The sequence below is a fragment of the Molothrus aeneus genome, chromosome 8 (genome assembly GCF_037042795.1).
Source record: "Molothrus aeneus isolate 106 chromosome 8, BPBGC_Maene_1.0, whole genome shotgun sequence".
Taxonomy (NCBI): Eukaryota; Metazoa; Chordata; class Aves; order Passeriformes; family Icteridae; genus Molothrus; species Molothrus aeneus.
Window position 1 is genome coordinate 25,385,795 of NC_089653.1, and position 22,275 is coordinate 25,408,069.

The window sequence follows — 22,275 nt, forward strand, 5'->3', positions numbered from 1 at the left end:
GGGAAGAGACAGAGCCCTCATAGGTGCAAAGATGACAAATGGGAAAGAAATACTGTATTTCAGAATCATCATGGGAACATGGCAAGATGTCAGTAGTATTATCTGTAAAGTCACAACCTCTCAACTGTGTAGACATCCTTCCCCCTGAAAGATGAAACATGCACAGGCAATTATTTTTCTCTTGCACAGCAGCAGCAGCAGGAAACAGCAGCAACTTTGGCCTTGTGAAGAAAACAGCAACACACACACATAAACTTGCATTTCAATGTTTCTATTCTCATCCAGCTTTCTTCAGACATTTCATCTAAGGATCTCAATGTGTTTCAAAACAATAATTATCAGTGTTTCAATGGGATAACTTGGGGCACAGTGGTATTTTTGTTACAATTTTGTGTTTTGAGGAAACAAAAGCACTGGGGACTCAATCAAGGCCATACAGAATGCCAGTTACAGAGCTGGCAATGAGGTCTTCATCCTTTCACTTTTTCCTGGTGTTTTACCCAACAGTTTAAATCCACAGACCTGCAGGAGGATTTTGCAAAGACATGATGCTAACAGATTCACATTGGAACCAAGCCTAAAAGTATCTTAGTGAGGAGAAAAAAGAGTCAACCTCAAACCACAACTCACACTGCAGAATGTTCCCATCTTCTCAGCACACTGAAAATCAATAGCCCAATAGCTGCTGCAGCTTGAGAATGAATTTGTTAGGCTGTCATTCTGCAATCTGAGTGCTGCAATAAAAAGGGAAGTGAAATCAGGAGAAGGAGGGGATAAATGAGAAACTTTTTGGTTTCCAGCAAGTCTGTTCAGTCATCCACCTCACCTCTGCTCATGATGTAGAATTAGCAGACAGAATCATTCATTGAGAGTTTTTATTCACAGAGATTAAATGACATGGCATGGCAAACAGTTACACAGCAGATTCAGAGCTTTTTAAAGCTCAACCCATTTAATTATGTGGCTGGATTTGGATACTACAGCTACCAGTGAACAGGACCTTATTGCACTTTAAATCACATGCTGTGAAACTACTTATGTACAGTGCTTTGGTACAGCACAGTGATGTACTCAGTCATTCAAATAGCACCTTCCTGAATTTCATTTGAAGTTCATAAAGACTTTGATATGGCTGGCTATAAAGGGCAATAGTCTTTAAATTAAATAGTTAACTAATTCATTGTTGATATAAGCAGAAAAAAGATAACCTTTTCAATTTCTCAGCTGGATTGTTTGATCCCATCCAACTAAGTATTCAGGATTTCTTTGTTTTAGTAGAAAGGCATCCTGAAAAGACAAGGGTACTCCTGTCTCACTGTGACATTGTATGAATAGACAGGGATGGAAAAATAACATATTTCTGCCTTTACTACCAGAGGCTAAAGCCTATAGTTGCAGTTGTACTTTGCTTTGCTGCTGTCCCAAAATTGTTCTATTATATAGTCCCTGTGAAATGCTGGCCATAAATGATTAAAGAACACTTTATATATTGAGCAATAAAAGTGCTCTGAAATCCTGTTTTTTTTTTTAATCTTTTTATGATTCTAGTCATGGGCTGGGACTCAAAATCCTTTCTTGAGAAAGCAAAGTTATTCTGTCAGTCTTGGACAGCTTTATCTTAAAAAAAAGACTGCACACACATGCTTGTGTACTCTCAGAAGGAAGAGACAGACCAATTGCCCATACACAACCCTGACACACACAGGGAGCTGTTCAGCCCTGCTGCTCACACAGTCATTGCAGAGAAAGACCCAGGCAAGCAAGTGCATGACTACCAGCGGACAGAGAGAAAAGCACTCCCCCATCAGCTCCCCCACAGGAATTGTAGAATCCTCACCACCCTGAATGCATTGTGATTCTAATGCTGCTCTACAGCTTCATAAAGATCCATACAAGACACTTGGGCACACAACTCTTAAGACATTTTTCACTCCCCATTACCACCTTCATACATTGAACATCTCAGCCAACATTCATACTGCTAGAAAAAGTAAGTTCCAGAGTGACAGGCACATATACCATAGCTATAGACACACCTCCTCACAGTCTGTTATCACCTCAGTCATGGATTGTCACAGGCAGGACTGTCTGTGGACCATTCCAACACAGCCTGGGCAGACACAGGCACTAGAAAGGGCACCCAGACACAGTGGTCAGTGATTTAGCTCTTTCCTCACTTTAGGACGTGGTCACTAGGACAGCCTTTTTGTGAACTCAAGGAGACACTATGAAAGAATTTTTATTTCTTTGTACCCAGTCCAATTCCCTGCTTCACAGCATTGAGCAGATTTATTCTTGATTTAGAATCAACTTGGGAATTACACACACAAACATGTACACTACAACCAGAACTTACTTCAAACATGCACACAGACACCTGCACATTAAACAGGCCTTTCTCTGTCATCTTCTCTAATGATGATGCTTTTTTAAATATACTGCTGCCACTAGAGAAGGATTCATTTGGCAATCTCTCCACTTTTAATTTATCTATGGATTTTTCTCCTTCTCTTGCCTTCCTCTCCATTTTCCCCTAGATCACTATAACAATCTGACTCAGAGAACCATGCTGGCTGGCTCTCTGTTCTCTTCCAGCAAGAACATCAAACTGAAAGGAAGGTTTGTGCCAGGTTCCATGTCAGCCAATATTCCCTCTATCTAGATACTCAGCAGATATGATGCTGTAAGTCTGATTCCATCAATTTCAATCCAGGTTGCTGTGTGGTGTCAGATGAATAAAACAAAACAAAATATTTTCTTTACCCCTGGGATGTAGGACACCTTTACATAACGCAGTAAAGCTGCTTCCCCAGCTGACAGTAATAAGAGGCAACAGCTTTTCCATGGGCTGCCAGCACTGCAGAGAGATTAATGGTAAAAAATGTCCAAATGACTGAAATGGCAGTGCCCATCCTCCTCCAGTCCACTGCACTAACTCTTGAGATCTCTGGACAATTCAAGGTGGTTTCCAAGTAGAGGGCAGCTGAAGGAAAGCTACAGAGCAGAGCTAATACTGAGGCACTGATGGGGAAGTGCAAGAAGCATCTTCATCTTCAAAGGCACTCAGATCCACTTTATGACCTTTATTCTACATGGTCAGAAAATACCCTGGAGGAGACCTGAAAACAGAACCTGACCCTCAGAATGGCAGCTGAGAATTGAATTTCTCCTCAGCTGAGTGCTTGTTCCAGAGGGAAAACAGGCAGGAGAGCAAGAGATGGACAAGGGCACATTAGAAGTCATAGACGCCAGTGCAAATTGGCCTTTTTACTGTGAGCTTAAGCAAAGCACACTTGTTCAGAAAAAGGCTCAGGGTAAAGAGGGGATCAAATGAGGTATGAGAGTTTCCATGCACATGGGATAGCCCAAGAGGGCATATCTATAACCACTTAAGTTCCCAGAATAGTTCAAGCTGAGAAGGGTGACCAGGACAGCTGAAAACAGCAGTCTCTTCTAAAACAAGAGATTAGGTTGCCAGAAATGCAGCAAATATTGGAGAATGATACTATTGAGACTGTTGGGAGCTTTCAGAGCCATAGCGCCAACATGGGTCCAAGCAGGATTTTGGCTGACAAAAAGAGTTCCTCTTAGCAACTGAATGAACTATTCCACAACTTTTTCCTATGCATCAAAGAGCCATGAGCTGTTCCTCACCTGAGAACCCACTGGTGAATACAGCAGTAAATCTAGGAGGGGTAAAACGCTGTATTTAGTAATTTGTTGACTTTGCTGTTCATATGCATTTTATGATACTGATGTGCAAGGAGGGAATTGGCATCTTGTGAGCTCCTGAGATAGCAGTGAGATATTTGGAGTTATGACATACCTCATAGAGGTCAATCATCACATTCCCCTCCAGCCCTTGACTACTCTTGACATTTTCCAAGGCCAGGGTGAAGTAGACCCCTCGGGTGTCGGAGATGTACAGATTGTACGTGTCATTCTGGTTCCACTCTTGAACAGCTGCAAACACCTGATTCTCATCTGTGCTGATAACATGCATGTCCTGGGGAAAGAAAAGAGAGGCAGGTTACTTGGGGGAGCTCTGTGCTGCCATTTCCAATGGCACCAAAGAAATTGGGGAGGAGCAAGGGATATATTTAGGCTGGAGTTTAATGGGGAACTCAGTAGACAATACTGTGGCATTTTACTGTTTTCTTGTCCACAGCCACTGTAAGCAAGTAATTCCATCCATGAATATTTTACACCAGCTCTCTTCTGCCAATTTTCAAAGTAGTTGAGGTGTTAATTGAACATTTACATTGGCACTACAGCATTAAACAGCAGCACTTTCACTCCCCTTACCAACACCTTCATTTTAATGAATATTTTGTCTAGGGAATAGGAGGGGTTGTTTATTTGTTGGGTTTTTTTCTGTTTAGCATCTGAGTGATTCCACTCATGACTATGGAATCACAGATATTAATAATGTAGGAGTTTAAAAAAAGAAGAAGAAGAAAAAAAATGACCATCTGAAACATCTGTTTCTTGCCCAGCATTCAGAAGGCAAATATGCTCAGGACCTGATACAAGTAGGAGCTAATGAGGGAACATCTGCTGCTATCTACTGTTTCTAATGACAATGTGGGCTGGAGCCAAGGCCCTGGACCACTATACTAAACAGCACACCCCAAGAAATAAAACAAAAAAACAACCTTAATCCTCACTAGATATAAAGAACAGATATGTAGTTAGATCACTAGCACTATGAGTGAGGTTTTGTTCTACTCTGCTTCTCTGTGTTACAGCAGGCAGGAAGCAATGATAAGGTTGCATAAGTGAAGAAAAAACAGGAACTATTGAACCTGATCTTATCTTTCAGTGCCTGGGGAAATTATTACCCATTTTATTTTATTTTCCATTACAACGGAAAAAGCCACCAAGAGAGAGATCGTTATAATGAAATTCCCAGGCTCTATCTGCCCAGCACAGGCACCCTGAGTTCTTTGGTGCCATTAAAATCTGTAGAGGTAGGAAAAGAAATGAAGATTTCTGAGCACCAGGTGATTCCCAGAAGACTCAGCTGTTCAGTCTGTTTTGGGCAGATATCCCAAAGTTATTCTGCTTCCATGAATCTCAGCCAGGACTTTCTATATGCAAAACTGAGAACTTTATCAGAAAATATACTCTTTGGAAGCAGATGCTACTTCTCCCTTCTGCTAATAATAGTCTTTGAAAATTGAGTGTCTGGTGGCTTTTTAGGGAGGATTAATACTTCCAGATGAAGTCTTGTAATTTAAAAATATAAAAGTAATATAATGAAGAAATTTGATCTATAAATTTGAAAGTGGATTCACCATGGAGTAATGATTCAGAACAGTTGCTTGTTCATCCAGATCCAGATCTGAATACAGAGTGGATGAATATGCACTTGATTTACTTTCTTCTTTGCACTGGAGAAAATCATGTCCCAGAAGATGGGCTCGATTTGTGAAGGAACAGATTGGCTTAATTCCCGAGGCAATAGGAAAAGTAATGTAAGTCCCACTGAGTCCTACTAATTTTGGTGGTGAACAGACATCCTCTCAGCTCCAGCTGTGCCAGGAGGAGTTACAGCCACAGCTGTTTGTCTGTGGCTCCTCTTTTCAGACTGTCACCCTGGTTCAATCTGCTGGTAGATCTACACCAGCAGGTGTTCCCAGTGTGCTCCAGGCAACATTGGCTAGCACAGCTCTAATCACAAGTGTTAATTTCTGCATATGGGTACACATGGGCAGGTTTCTGCATTTAAACATAGACAGAAACTAAAACTTGCTTTGCCTGGTGAATGTACTTTTTCATTACCTTACCACTTCATTCAATAGTTTTGTAAAAACTGGGGGAGATGGGTAAAAAGATACTTTAATCAACACCAGAGAAAACTAAAGACAATTTTACAAGTGCTGAAGAAGCAAATGAGTTAATTTATTCAATAGATGCTTCCTGCATTTGATCAGGAAATGCTGTAAGATGGAAGTCTAAAGAAGATTCCAGCAAGGCTTAAGTAATTTAAGCCTAGGGAAGCAGAGACTGAGATAGAATTGGCATAATATACGTAATGCAGAAAGTCAAAAAAGATAGCATTCCAACTGTGTGCCTTTGGGGATAAATTAACTATTCCTCTTAACATGGCCTTGTCCAATAGATGCAGCAATGATGCACAGCTTTGATAGAAAAGGATTAGTAAATGGGCATCAAACAGATCTTGGACCAGCATCTGGAATTTCTTCATTTCCACACTGGGAAAATTAAAATTAATCAGCATATCGTATTATGTATGTCTTTTTTTCAGGATGAGGATTAATTTCTTGGGGGGGAGGAATAATACAAAAAGACAGCCTTCATCTTGATATAGCACAAGCTCCTTAGAGAGATGGAAGAGGACAGGAATGTGAAGCAAGACACCTGTCTCAAACAGTCATCATCACCTTTAGGGGCTCCCCTTGCATTTGTCTACTGGGAGCCTGAGCTTTTTTCTCTATGTTCCAGAACATACTGGAAGTACATTAATATGCAGTTCTACCATCTGTCCCTTTTGCCTTTTCAAAGACAAAAGTAACACATGATGCTGTGCATGGGTTTGATCAGGTGTCTCCTCAAATGACTGAAAGCCAAGGCTTTCTGAATTACTGAACAATTGCCCCTTTTGCACTTGGTCAGGGAACTTTTTTTCCTGGCATGGTAAGTAGGGATGTGTAATGCCAGTTTTATTCTGCCAGCTCAGTTCGTCAGAGCAGAGGGATAATAACAACAAGGTTGTGGGATCACTCCCCAGTGGGCCCTTTACTTAAAGAGTTGGACTTGATAATCCTTGTGGGTCCCCTCCAACTCAGAATATTCTGTGAAATGTCTGTGAAGATGCTGGCTCTTGCCTCTGCCTTCTGTAAAATTACTGGGGCTGTCAGCTCTTTTAAGGTCTGTATTTAAGGTCTGTATTCTTATTTATTCATTTTTGTTATTTCTTCTTCCATCAGGATGTACATCCTGAGGTTGAAAGCAGGGGATGAATTTAAAACAGAGGTACCAGATGCACCCATTCCATCACTATGCAACCCAATACCAGTTAAGACAGGTGTTTTAAAAGAGAAACTGCTTGACTTGCTTCAATATTCTCAAATGTCTGCCCAGTGCATTGGTCTAAACTGGTGTAAATGCACCCTGTGTGCACTACAGTGTGTGACACAGCCCATATTGTAGTGCTGTGGTACAGAACAGGCAGCATCACAGATCAACATCACTGCAACAATTAAGAAGTCTCAATAAAGGCTATTTACAGGATTAACACAACCTGTACGCACATATGCAGGCATCTGCTTGAACGGAACAGATTTTCAATTTTATTTATTTAGGCTTTTAATCAAAGTAGCTACAAGGCTGCTAATGTCAACAAGAATAATATTTTAGTTTGACTTGCTGTAGGCCATCCTGCCTGAGCAGCAGCATCACCTGCCAAGGCTGCCTGCCTCCAGCTCAGGAGGAGTGACACACAGACGCAAAAAGCTTGATATTTCCATCTTCAATTCCAGAAGTCACTTAGTACTGTTTACCATACTTGGCCCCTCTTTCTTAGGCTGAAGGAGATGAAAGAGAATTTGGGCATAAAAGAAGCTTTATGTTCCAATTCCTTGAATAATATAACTCTCTGTGCATTTTTCATAGAAGTGACTATTTTGCTTTGATGGCAGCCTCCTAGACAGCCACAGTTCCACTGCAGCTCCTTCCAAGCCAAATACAGCTCTCCAGACTTTGAAGATATTCTGAGATTGTGACAAAGCATCTTTCTTTGGGTCAAATAACATGAATATATTGCTCCAATTCCTGTTCTCTGGAACACATTGTAATTTAACTCTAGCACATTTTCCCTGGGTTTCCAGTGAAGTCTTTGAGAAGGTGAACAAAAATTAAGTGTGGGCTAAAGGAAAAAATAAGTTTAAAGAAAAGAGTGTCTCTACAGATGGTCTGAATTGGCTGTAAATAAAAATTTTTATTTGGCTTTTACAATAATCATGCTAAAATGCAACTCTGTTGCTAAGAGCTCTTTCAAATGACACCTATTTAAATCTGATGTGAATTTACAGAGTATTTTCACTTGCTTGGGCAGGAAGTTTCAAAGTATCTTAAAATGTGGCTGAAAATTTTGAGACAGACCACAGATCTCCTGTGCAAGAGCTAAGAGCTCATGGCTTCTGGTGAGGTCCTCACTATTCTGCAAGCTGGTTTCCAGTGCTCTGAACAGGAGTAAAGGCTCCAACAGCAGCCTAAGGAAGCTGAGGCACCAAAGAGCTGGGTTTGAGCTGCAGTCTGTTTAAATGAAGGCCACCCAGTCAATCCACTATAAACAAGTCTGTTGGGTTGAGGAATCAAAGACAGCCAGTCATGAAATTAGCCAAGTTATCCCTTTGAACATTTCTACCACAAAATCTGACCTTGCTTTTTCTTTTCTTTTTTCTTTTGACAATCCCTGCTTAGTTTCTGGGAATGCATTTGTCTTCTGATGTTAGACCTCATATAGAATCCATAAGATCATTTGCTACCTTTCAGCTTAAATCTCATTTAAGACAGACTATATCAAGAATGAAAAGGCCAAAAAGAAAAGTCCTCTGTTTTTGTTAAGAACCCATTAGGATACCAGCTGCAAATTGGTGGTTTCTTTAAATTGAAGCTAACATTTTATACAGGTCTTTCAAAAAATTCAGCTTTAGAAGGCAGAAATATCCTTTCAATCTCCAATGCTAATTCACCATTGTTAATTAGGCCGGAGACAGAGCAGGCACACAGAGACATCTTTCTGCTTGGTTCCCATTAAAATCTACTAATGAGGCAAAGCACAAAAAGCAACCCATACAAGACAGTGACAGGAGAGGGGAATTTTAAGACCAAAAAAAAAACAAAAAGAGAGAGAGAGAATCCCCTCCAAAACTTAATTAATTAAGCATAAAGACATATAGAAATGGTAATTGATGTGGGCTGTGGTATCTGTCTACATTTCATGCTCATGTCCTTGACTAGCCAAAGTGCTGACTTTTGGTTTTAATCCTTTCTTGCTTGCAAAAGTTCTGTTAAGGAAGAATACTGTTTTCACTCACTGCATGCCATCTTGCAGTTACTTGTGTTGGACTCAGGATCTTCTGTGCAACCCAAGTATCTGTAGGCTCATATGGGGACTCTAGCAGCAGCATCTTACCTTGGGCAGGGAGTACTTTGGCAGCTTCATCTGTGCAAATGGGCTTCTCCTATAAGAAACGTAATAATGTGGTCTTCCTCCTGATGTCAGCTATGAGAGAAGCAGGAAAGTTATCATCAGGTTGGGTTTTTTTGGTTTTTTTGGGGTTTGTTTGTTTGTTGTGTTTGTTTTGTTTTTTACCAGAAAGAATATCAAACAAAAGCTGTTAAGAGAAATACCACAGTGTGGTGGCAATAGCTTAAACTGCAGCGCTGTTACAGCTGAGGAATAAACATTGATCCAACTGACAGGGGCTGAAAAAGAAAGCAAGAGGAATCCCATTTTCAGCAAAGAGAAACAAAGGCTAGAATCTCGTGTGAAAACTTGTGAATAGTGAAGTCTTGACTTCAGCTGGGCCATTGTGTCACCTCCTGATAGCACAGCTCTCCTGTGCCTTACAGAACACTGTCTGTTCTTTGCTATCTGTAGGCTGTTGATTACACCAGCAGATTGGCAGACATGAGGCTTGATTTTTATTTCTGCTTCCAGCTTTGGTTCCTGTGTGGCCCTGGACAAGCCATCATAGGTATCTGCTACGAGACCAGCTAAATATTCACAGGTAGGGAGGGCAGGAGAAGCTCGGTCGATTTGGTATTTTTGTGAATCTGGTCATATATTTAAGTGCATAAATACTGATGGCAGATCTTGAAAATGCTGGGTTAGAGCAATGTGAGGTATCATTTTCTACCACCTATTAAATGAGGGAAAAAAGAAAGAAAAAAGCTGTCAATTTTTTCTGGCTTCCAGTGCTGCTGAAGTATAATCAATGTTTGTAAAGTACTTTGAAATCCTTGGATGAAAGATACTGAAGAACAAATATTCCAAGGGATTCTCCGTGCAGAACTTTGCTTTAATTGCTTGATACCTGAGCTTATCAAGACTTTTCTTTAGTAGTAAGTGTTTTAAAATGCACTGCAGTAGTTTAAAATGCAAGATACACAGAGGCCAGGTTCATACCAGATTAAGTAAAATAAGGACTATTTCTCATTTTAAAGCTCTTCAACATTTTTTTTAAGGGAACTGGGCAAAAGTTAGGGGAAGGAAGGCCAGAAATATTTTTTAATGCGAGAGTGTGAGTTTGTAAATAAAACAAGTTTAGTGGGAAAATAAACTCCCATTCCTTTATCCTACTGCTTTTAAGCCTACTAATTAATTCCAAATGGCTTAGTTGCAGAAAAGCCAGATGGAGATCAAGGAAAGAAGGGAAGGCTAGAAGGAGGGTGTTCATCCATTCCTCCAAGCATACACAGCCTGGCATAGGGTCATTCCTCCTTTGAAGAACAGAAGGGTAACACCAGCTCCAGCATCAGCCAGGAGGGCTAAAGAGAAACACTCCAGCTCCTGTGTCAGTCGAGGCACAAACACAGAGCCACTCTGGAGTGAGAGAGTGTGGCTGAACAGTGACACACACCCCTGTTTTCCCTGCCTCATAAACATTTCCCTTTTGCCTCAGACACACTAGGCACAAAAGCTGTTCTGAAGCATACATGCCAGATTTATTTGTGGATTATTTAGACTGTTGTTTAAGACTGAGTTCATTAACTGAAGCCAATTAGCAATCAACTAACCCAATGTAAAATATAAATTCTCTCTCTTCCCTCCACTCACAAGCATGCTAAAATATAAACTGCCTGGAAGCCCAGTTTAGTGCTAGTGATCTCCAGCTCACCTCCACATTCCCTACAATTCTGTTGTTATTTTTCTCCTCTTCAGCTGATATTAAATGGACACTGGCAGCAGCCTAATGAAACCCATGGTGGTTCAAATCTATTCACCAGCTCTCACCTGGAACACAGCCTGGCTGAGCACATCCCATCTTCTGCCATTTCACTATAGTCACAACTGAGGCATAACAATAAAGCCTGATTACTCCTTTGGTGCTTTCCCTGACTCCCTCCCTTCTTTCTTATTTCCCTCTTACACTCAAAAAGCTTTGGTCTACTCCCCTGTAATAGCAGGTGAGTGACACACACTTCCAGCTGGGGGGTAAAAGCTGTAATTCCAGAGTGCTGATGAGATTGCAAGGAGTGGCACAGAGCACTCCAGCACACAGAAAACATACTTCAGGCAGGAACTCTGCAGCCCTACAGCAACAGGAAACTAGAGCTTAAAGGAACACAGTTAGCATTGTAACAAACTACTCCAACCCACTCAGGGCCTTTATGGATCCAGTGTTGTCTGAGCAGTTGCAAACTAACACACATGCACACACATGCAAAGGAATGCAAGAAAAACTAATAGAAGACAGAATAATATAATATAAAGTAGTAGAATACATAAGAGAGGAGGGTGTTCTGCACCTGAACAAAGACATAATCACCCTGGACGATCAGGGAGTTATGGTCAATGTAGCCTGGAAAGGGTTTGCTGCGAGTGGCTTCACTGCAGTTCTGCATCTTGCAGGTGATGTATTGAGCATCTGAAAGGAAAAGAACAAAAATGATACACTTGAGACCCTGATTGCAGATTCTTCCTACTGTCATAAACCTGTTTGCTGAGGTGGCACTTTTGCTTCCCAGATCCATGTGAAGTGAATTGACACCATCCATTCAACACCACACAACCCTTCTTTCCCCTACATCCTTCATAAATCCTTGATTACTTTCTTCCTTTAATAGCCTTTCTTCTTTACCTGCCTCAACCTCCCATTATTTCTTTCATTCTGCCCTAGATCAGATGTCAGAGCCATGCATTTTTACCAAGGGAGAACCTTCTATGATGCATCTCTGTATTTCCTACAGCACTTACACTCTGTAGAGTAATTCAGATCAACTTGAAAAGTACCTCAGACCAACTCCCATTCAGGGCTTTTACCTACTTTGCTGGTGACAGCATAGGTAGATGCACTCTGGCAGACCTGGGCAATCATTTCACACTCTCTTGTAACTAGAAGTCTTAGCAGTTTCAAATTAAATGGCTAAATGCAGCCATCCATCTCACAGCCATGCCAGCCATCTCATCCACTGTCACTATGTGGGATGTCCCCACCTCCTCTTCTGAAGCACTGCAAGGTGCCAATCTCATAATCTGTCACCTGAGGAAAAACAATTTGAATTTCTTCATGGGGACAATTTACCCTAGAATACAGAACCAGATTCTCAGTACTCTGTTTGGACTCTTCCAGATTCATTAAGAATTTGCACTTTGTTTTATGACAAACCTGATCCACACAAGGAACAATTTTGGCTTTTTAACATTAGTACTTACATGATAGAAACACTACATTGCATTTAATGTTAGAAGTACTTCTAATCATTTTCCTTGGAGAGACACAGCCCCTTCTTTGATATAATTACCACCTTGAGATCAGAGAAATAGCATTTTACACTGAAATAGAAATGGCTGGAATTTTACCATCTTGTATTTAATCTTGGTTTTAATTAAAATCTATCAGTTGACATTTCTTTCCTTGCTTCTAAGGGCTGTTGACTTCTGTTGGAAACAGACACGCAGGGTAACGAACCTTCAGGAAAGTTCAGTGAAGGATGATTCTTTTTCTCCGGCATTTGCAGGGTTCTTGGAATATACTTAGTGCTATGTATTATTAGTTGCTGCTGTTTATAACATTTTATGCTTTTGCAGCTCACTGCAAAGCATTAATGAGCACAGCCTGGGCAGCATGATCGAAATGTATTTCCCTTCAGAGGGACATGATTTTTTCCACATTAGCCACGAGAGGGCAGGGAACGACATAATTCCCAGCCTGCTCATTCTTGTGAGCTCAGAAAAGTTCCCTTTCAGAGCCTTTCAGCTCTCTGCTCCTCTGCAGCCAGGAAAAGGGGGATAGGGGGACACAGTCTCTCCACCACCCAACAGTGCTGAGTGGTCAGCACGTCCCCTCCTTGTCCCAACAGTGCTGAAAGGTCACAATAAGGTCTCCTTGGAGCCTTCTCTTCTCCAGGCTGAGCAAGCCCAGCTGTGTCAGCCTTCACATGCAGACATGTTTCAGCCCTTGATCATCTTTGTGGCCTCCTCTGGACTTGCTCCAACAGTTCCATGGCTCTACTGTGCTGAGGGCTCCAGAGCTGCACACAGAACTCCAGGAGGGGTCTCCCACTCTGCCACAACAAAGTTCCTGGGTGAAATATGTGCCAATCCTGGGCTTCAGCAAAGCAGCCTCAGTTGAAATGGTCCTATACTGCCACCTGAGCTGTAAAAAGTCTGGGGGATTAAGGAATCTCCTCCACAAGAGATTTTAAAGAGCAGGCCAGGTTGACATCCATTAGAGGAGACTGAGGTTTTTTGGATTGTGCTTTAATGGAGGAATGGGGACTATCCCTATTTCTGCTGTGATCACAGGAGTCTGTGCAGCAGTGATTGTATCATTGATGAAGATTTACCAAGGCAATTCCTGTGAACTTTTACAGTGCAATTCTCCATGGCTTCAATTCTAAAATGCCAGTAATAACTACTAAAGGGCAGAGCACTGAAATTGCTTAAGCTAATCTCCCAAACAGCCAAACACTGAGATGTGCACAACAGGAAAAGCTTCTTTTGCTACAGGAAACAGAAAGAAGGAAAAGCAGGCTTCTTGCAGTGCCTGGTTCTCACTTTTTTTCCTAGGGGAAGATTTTCTGTGTTCACATTAACTCAAGGATTTTTTCCATTTCATTCTCGCGGACATTTCATGTGACTTCATTGGCAGAGGTTTGTAATTTAGCATTAATTAATGTCAATTAATGTATTCAGTTGCTAAGCTCTGGAATTAATTTCATTAGTTTTCTCGCACAGATGTTTTCCCTGCCATAGGTAATTAGGACATTATGCTTTTCATTTCCAGAACCCTCACCTCCAACAACAGCTGCTGTTTTTTAATATACAACAACAAAGTCACACTGTGCCTGGAGAGAAGAACATAGCAACTCCCAGCTCTTACACCCCCAGATGCATTTGTTTTTGACAGGTTTAGACATCCAGAGTAGGAATCTTCTCAGGGAACAGCAGCTATTTCTAAAGAGGAAGCAAGAAAAGTCACAGAACACAACGGAAGAGACATCTTGTAAGGGAAATCTCTGACAAAATTGATCTGTATGGTGGTGAAAGAGAATTGCAAAAGCTAACACAGAAAATGTTAAGAGCCAGGGGGACCCTGTGTCATGAAATATTTTCGTTTTTTCCATTTATCTTGAGCACCCTGCGCGTATGTTCTCAACGTAAACGGATCCAACCAGTCCCAGAGACATTTCTCGACTCAGCTGGTGGAGAAGGAAGGTTATTGGTGGTTACTGGAGGCTGGTTGGCCTCTGAAAAAGTAAACAGGAGAGTTTTAGATCCCTTCCTAAAGCAGTGTGACTTTCTTCAGGATATTTATTGACAAGTGCTTTTTTTGGATTAAATATCAAACCCTGACATCCACTGCTTCCTAGTGTAAGCTTGCAGTTATGTCTTCTCAAAACCTTATCAGATCACAGGGAGAGTCAGAGAAAATGGTCACTCTACTCTGCAAATGCATAATTTATATTTTTCTTGTTTTTAGTTCACTGAGGAATGTGTCTTTTCCTCTATCAATTAACCCACTGGGGACAAATCAGGAGTTTTATACAATGTAGTAAATGATGTGTTTTTCTCACAGATTTTCTGTGGAGCATCCCAGCTCATTACTGAGCAACTCAGACATTAGGGACAGTTTCTGCTTTTGAAGCATGACTGGCATCCAGTAACTAATGACCCATAAGAACATGGTAGTGACATATGTCACTGAAAGACCCAGGCCTGTAACCCCTCTCCCTCAGTGACTAATAAAACAAGCCTAGGTTGCCTTAGCAGTGCAGGTACATCTTCAGCATTCACAACCTCCATGGCAATGAATTCCACAGTTTAAATATATGTTCTCCTGTACTTTAATCTTTTTTTTTTTTTGAGAAACACAAGAAATGACTGTTCTTTATCCATTTCCATCTGGTCTGAATGTTGATTTGTGAAACATGCATGGTATGGGAATATGCTCACAACTCTCCAGGACTCAGCAACTGCAAAGCAATTAACCAGTAATGAAGATCAGTGAAACGAAACCATCCCATTTACTAACTACTCACAAATCTGGTTTTATCCTGCTGCTACTCTTTCTTCATTGCACGTCAGCATCAGAAATCTTTCTTTACACAGGAAAGTATATCCTCCACCATTTCTGGCATAAAACTATAATGAAAGAAACTAACAGATGTCATTCTCCAGGACAAATACTAATCATGATCAGGAAAAAAACTAATCACAACCAGGAAAGGAAAAAAAAAATCACAGTACAGGTTTAGGGCACTACAGGAATTAATTCACCACTGTAGCTACATTAGGAAAAGACTGCCAGGCTAGGCTGCCTACTCATTTTTTCCACAACAGTGATTGTTTTATTCTTCCCAGCAATTTCCTGTGAAAACAGAAATTAAAGTACTAGTGCAAGTTTGTGATTCAGGCACTTTTGGCCAGATGCTCAGTTCCTGTGGATCAGCAAGCAGAACACGTCTGCTGGCCCCAGGTGAGACTTTGGTCTTAACCTGCATCACAGCAGCACCTAAATTATCTTTCAGTAGGAAAAGCTGCTATGTAAATCAGGACAGCAGAAGAAAAGCAAAGGAAACAAAACTACTTTTTAAATATCAGGAGCTCTCTAAATCTTTGCCAGCACATTAGAAAACCCCTTAGCTTCTTTCATCCACACTTTAAAAAAAAATTAAAAACTTTAAATAAATTGGTCTCTTATCTACAAAAGCAAAGGCATGCCTCATAAATGTAATAGTTGTTTTACTGTTTTACTGTCTATAGAAACTGTCATTCAGACATCCCCTGAGTCAGTTTTGCCATTCTCTGGAGGGCCAGTGGGTACCCAGTTAGTCTCCAAATGCCTTGTAGGAATCCATCTTTCTAATTTGCACCAACAGTCTGGATTTCTCAGTAGGCACTACCTGAATAAAAATTACCTCCCATTTAATTAGCTTGAATCAGGCCTTACTGGGATAACCCTACCAAGCTCAAATAAGCCTGTTAATTTTAGGATCTTGTGTATTCTTCACAAACCTGAACCCCTATGTGTCATTAAGTTTATACCTTCTGAAAGCACTTTAGGTTGCATTTGAGCAAACCTAGATTTAACTTCCACCATCACCCTGCCCGCTGGTTGTGGTGGTGAATGTAACAAAGAGAAGCTTATTGTGTGATTAAGAACCAGAGGGGATTAATTGTCTTACTGGGGTGTTGCCCTGAAGCCAGACCAAAAAAAAAGAAAGAAAAAACATCACAGTTCCTGCTGACTTTGCTGGCTTGTCTTTGATCATGTTCCAAAATCAAAGCGAAACACCAGGGACACCCAAGCGTACAAATGGAAATGTGAGATAACATTCAAATGAACTTCTTCCAACCAGAAAAATCAGTTTTACCACCATGCTTTCAGCCCCAGATTGATATGGATTGGGCCTGAAGCCTTTGAAAAACAAACAATAGCATCACATTCCACAAGATGAAAATTTGCATGGTGCTCTCCAAAACTTACACAACAGGATGAAAACCATAAAAGGCAGCAATTAGCCCTGCAGATCTGTCTCCACAAATAGAAATAAATTGAGCAGGCTGTACTCAGCTTGCTCATCATTACCTGCACCCTACTTTGATGAGACACAGTGTGTTCAGGAGTCCACATTTTTTCTGGATCCCAAGAGGAAAAACAAAAAAAGAAAAAAGTAGGGAGAAAGCGCACTCAAGAACAAGATTGCTAGCCAGATCCTCAGCAGCTGTAAATCAATGCCACTGAAGTTGTACTGGTTTATGCCTGCTGAGGAACTCTTGTTTTGGTCCTTGCAAACATTTTACATTATGTACATAAGCACAATAAATTAAGTGCACGGACAGATCATAATCAGAGAGCAGACAGAGAGTTCCTGGTGCTCTAGCAAGGAGAGCCCTGTACTAAGGTTGTTCTCTGCCCACTGGGAGATGAATATCCCTCAAATACATCACCAGAATACAACTCCCTAAACATCATGTGTAGTGCTTCATCTCAATGACCTCAAGTTTTTAATGACTTCTAACAGCAGTGTTTTGTGCTGAAATAGACACTGCCCTGTTGGAATATTTCCTTTTAGCATGCCCCAAGAAATAGAAAGCCTCATGTTCCCAGCCTTGCTGCCACATCAAGTAAGAGAAATTGAGAGGAGAAATAATAATCATAGATCACAAATTATAAGAAATAGAGATAATACATTCTTTCACTGTCACTAATCCTACATATCTTGAAATGAAAAGACCTTTAAAACTTTATGGTTTCTATCGCAACCATCAAAATTCATATTCCAAAAAGTTCTCTTTCAAGTTAAATTTCCTAAGTTAAAAACCAGAATACCTTACAATCAAATTTTCAGATATTTTTTAATTAATTTTCCAATGACAAAATGCACATTTTAAGTAGCACCACTGCATTTGAGGGTACAATTCAAGGGGGAACTTTATCAATTTAAAAAGTAAGTAATTGAAGGCATTATAAATACTTCTGTACTGCAAATAGTATAAACCTTCCTGTTATGTTGCAGGAAAACTGCTATTTACTGAGGAAACAAAATGGAATTAAAATGACTGGATCTCTGGCAGCTGGGCATTCACTGTGATGCCTGCCTGAGGCAATTCAATGTTGTGGAAAAGAAATCCATGGAGAAAGATCTGCAAAGGCAGTGGAGCTCAAAGATAAACCTGAGAAAGCCTGGATGGGAGGAGAAAAGGCCAGCAGGGGGCTGAGTGTGCCTGAGAGAATTTACAGGCAATTAGGAAAATATTTTGGAGTTGTAGGTAAAGGAGGCTCCTGGAATACGAAAAAAAGAAAAAAAACAACAAAAAACACCACAAGAGGCAAAGCAGGGAGGGAAAGGAGCCGATGAAAGTGAAGGACAATGACAGGAGAGGCAGTAACAGTGAAGAGCAGACTCAGACTGGTCATTGAAAGGTTTCTAATTGGGTCATTTCAAAGGTAGTACCTAAGGCAGAGTATCCCAGGTCTGCTAAAACTATGAAGCTATGAACAAGGTAAGGCTATGTACTGTGTGAACAAACAGCAGCTAGACTTCATGACCCAGGAACTTCTCTTCAGTGTCATGTTCCCATCAATAAAAACCATGTAAGAAGAAATAAAAGTGTTGTGTGTAGTAACTCGAGCTACTGCTTATCACCTATTCCTCCTTACCATGGCCTCAGTTCCTTTCACAGCCTGGTTAACCCAACTCTTTGCCTTGCTGGAAAGGCTTCTCTTCTGACAGACCTAAATTGGAACAGCCAAACTCCTTGTACTACATAAGTGAATCACTAAAAGAAGTGAGATTTCTACTGTTGTATTGTGTGGTTACAAGAATATGAGGAGAGCCCAGAATACCACAATATTTAGAAGCTGATGTACTTACGACCATCCACTGTCCTTGCCTCCAGGTGCACGAGGTCAGGCTCTCTTCCATTCCCCATCATAGACCTGTAAAAGGCAGATTGAGACAAGGGCATTGAAAACAACATATACCATGAAAGGCTGAGATATTGCTTTCAAAGGAGTAAAAATCATACTCACAAATAAGAACTGATAATTTTGAAAGAATTTTGGAGTTTTCCCCAAAATGAACTTGAATATTTTAAAGAAATTCTACTATTTTATCTAATAAATGCCATTGTACTTATGAGTCCTTTATTTCTAACCCCTTCACTTCTTTCCACCTGGAGACCCATTCCTGTTCTCGTTGGCACTTGAAATTTTGATGTTCCTCCTTGTTTGGTCAGAAGGATGCATTTCAGTTCAGGGTGGAATACAGAAGACTTTAATTGATGGGATAATAGTATTTGCCAGCATACTAATTATAGCTGTTCCTTTATATTGGACATTTTATGCACATTTGCTTAATTGACACTCTTAATGATCAATGTTCCCTCATTAATTAAGAAGTTTTAAAACCTCATTTTATCCTGAGACATTTTATCACTTCTGATCTAATAAAAACAGTATTCCATTAATAAAAGTGTCACATTGAAAATCACTGTTTGTTCCCTCTGAATTAACAAGTAACAAAGTAAAGACATTGAGCACTGCAGATAAGGAGTTTATGGAATTAAACTTCACTTCCATTGTTGAGGTTCCCCTGGACTGGCACTGGTGGCCTCATCAATTCCCTGGAAGATTCCAAATGGGCAGAGGTTTGATGGACAGCCTGAATGATGCACCACTGCTCTATGTGCCAATCCCACTGCAGAGCTGCCTCAGCAGCATCTCTGACAATCTGCCTTGTTTCTGGTCTTGATCCTATCACCCAAGGCACAATCCTGGATTTAAGCTGAGGGTTAAACAACCAGTTTCTTGTCAGCTGCCTGACCTCCTGGTTAATAGAAGCATGAGGGAAGACACACATTCATTTCCAGTGATAGAAAAATTAGATGTTCTCTTCAAACCCTCATTATTTTTCAGGAAATCAGAAGAGAGTTTCAAACAGTGATTTAGACCTTAATTCAGTTCCCACTGACTGCAATCAGAGGCACCTCCAGTACTTAATCATCATGTGATTTAACTAATAACTATTATAAAAATGTTAACAAGACTGTGTCCTGATTAATCCTTACCTTTGCTTGACAAAATATATAGCAATTCACTAGCTAGAAAAGGTTTTGTTCTCCTTTGCTGGGGACTGAAGTTCAGAAAATACTCTGAACCAGCATTGCTTTTACCTCTTCTCCATTTTTAATAAAGTTTATGGCAAGGTGTTATTTCCTTAAACATTCAACTTCCACTTAAAATCTCTGCTTCCTGATAATTGACACCAAGTGAGGGGGGAAGGAAGCACTCTCTTAGGGCATTTTTATTAAGCCTGCTATGATCAGCAAATTTAGGGCCAAAATGTGGGGCCTGCTCATTACAATTCAGTTCAAGAGAGACAGATGCCAGTGACAAACAGCTCTAAAAAATCTGCAGAAGGACAAAGCTAGCAAAACTCCTTTTTATTTTTGTTTATTTAAGTGGGATTTAAATACTGGAACTGGAATATTGGAATAGCCCACCTGGAACTGGGCTATTGCAGAAGACATAGCACAGCTCTGTCAGTCCATTCCTCCTCCTGATCTCACACACCTCCATGGGGATGTGAACACTCCAAAGAAACAAGGAATAGATTCCACAAATTTGAATATTTTGTCTCTTAAGAGTGCAACAATGGTGCTCATCCAGCAAAGCACTTGAGTCTACACTCAGGTGTTTTGTGAATTTCCTCCTCACAGTGTTATTCTAACCCCGAGAGAAACACCTTTTGCATCTTCTCAGGCAAAGACAGCCAATTTTATGAGCCACAATTTACATCAAACTTTTAGGTGCCTTAAGAGCAGCATATAAAGATCTGGACCCTTCAAGCCCTGAAAATATTCACCTGCATATTACTTAGTCTCAGCCAGTATTGGGACTGAAGGAGCTTCAATTCAAGGTAGAATTAAGCCATCAATTGTCCCAAGGGGGTACAGAACAAGGCCAGCTGAAACACAGCTGGTGACAAACCTCCAGGACTTCCTTCTTCTGATGTCTCCTAACCCCTGCAACTTAGAAATGTGATGACAAAAATGAAAAGTAGGGTCCAGAGGAGGAAATTCCTAAAATCAAATAGGACATCTGAGGTATAGTCAAGAGCCATATCCATGACTTCCTATCTGTCAGATCTTTCTCCCTCCATTAGTAAACACACATTTCATTGCTTTGATATACAATTGACTTTATTTGTGACAGCACAAGGCCATGGTCAGGCCCATAATATTAAATGCCAACATGAAAAATCAGTTGTAAAGAACAAGAAAAATACAAATACACATCTGCTCAAATCATTATTAACTGAACAGAGCTGACAGCCAGATACATATCACTTCCATCTGGATTCTGCTGAGAGCTTGCTGACCAGCATTTTTGTAATGCCACATTTTTTTGGATCAAGCTATCTTGTTCCATGGTAGCCCTAGGATATTTCTTTATACATCTCTCCATACCACCTGAAAAGCCACATAAAGTAATATTCATCTTACCCAGCTGTACCTCACAGATACTTAACTCTGAACTAATCACACGCAGCTCTCTTTGCAGGCAGAGAGATGAAACAGGCAGTTTTCACTCTGGATCAGCTGAACAGTGTTAGATATGACTTTGTGAGAATTTATCCCAGAAAGGCCTGTTTCTCTCCATTGAATTTAACATGTCTGGACACCCACACTACAGACACCCACATGTGATCACATAAAGGTCCCAAAGTAGGAAACACAACAGACCTGAAATATGTTTAATATCTAATTTTAAAAACAAAAATTACAGATGAAATATGGATTGCAATTAAAGGGGTAATTGAATGCCCTGAGCAGTCCTCTTTCTGAGAAATGTTTTATATAGCTTACATCAGCCTTATTATTTACTCTAGGACATATAAAAGCCTAGGAGACATTCAGAAATGTAATATTGACCACAGTGAGCATGTACAGGAGATAAATATTGTGCTTTTGGTTGTACAGCCCCTGAGAACACGCTCTCTCTAGGAAGACAGACATATCCTTTCACATCCGTAGGACAATCTGTTCCTAAAGCATCTACTGGAAAAAAGGTGCTAGGAACTGTAGGATGTATATCAGAATTCTTGAATTTTTAGTATGCCAACCAAATCAATCACAACACTACACAAACATCCAGCTATTCTATCACTGGGTTTTCTTGTCTTCTTCATGGCCGGGGAAAAAGCCAAAAGCATTATCCTTAGAAGCTGAGAAAGTCAATGTACTTCTGCAAGACTGAGAATTAAGTAACAGTTTTAAACCCATGGTGTCAATATGAAAAAGAATTAATAACTGATTACAAAGAAATTCCATTTCTGACCAGACGGGAAGGTTCTTAAACCAAAGCTAGAATGATCAAAAAAAAAAACAAGCTTCACATGTGGAAGAAGGAAACTACATGCTGGATGGGCCCAAGAGAGCACCAAAGCCTCCAACTCAGTGTTTGTAACTTAATGCAAGTGCCCACTGTACCTCATTATCTTGTGTGCACATAGTCAATGCAACATGGGCAATGCATTGCTTCCCAAGGTAGACTTGGAACAGTGCTGTGT

At 40.5% G+C, this 22,275-nt stretch overlaps 1 protein-coding gene across 4 annotated transcripts in view; it reads right to left on the reverse strand.

Moving 5' to 3' along the window:
* SORCS1 (sortilin related VPS10 domain containing receptor 1) overlaps positions 1-22,275 on the reverse strand; it is a 257,959-nt gene that overhangs the window by 56,736 nt on the left and 178,948 nt on the right. For all 4 annotated transcript variants that reach the window (XM_066554121.1, XM_066554122.1, XM_066554120.1 and 1 more), the window contains exons 6-9: positions 18,577-18,641; positions 11,503-11,621; positions 9,164-9,253; positions 3,827-4,006 (exon numbers count right to left, since the gene is read on the reverse strand). In XM_066554121.1, the coding sequence (XP_066410218.1) occupies positions 3,827-4,006; positions 9,164-9,253; positions 11,503-11,621; positions 18,577-18,641 (454 nt within the window). The remainder of the gene's footprint in view (positions 1-3,826; positions 4,007-9,163; positions 9,254-11,502; positions 11,622-18,576; positions 18,642-22,275) is intronic.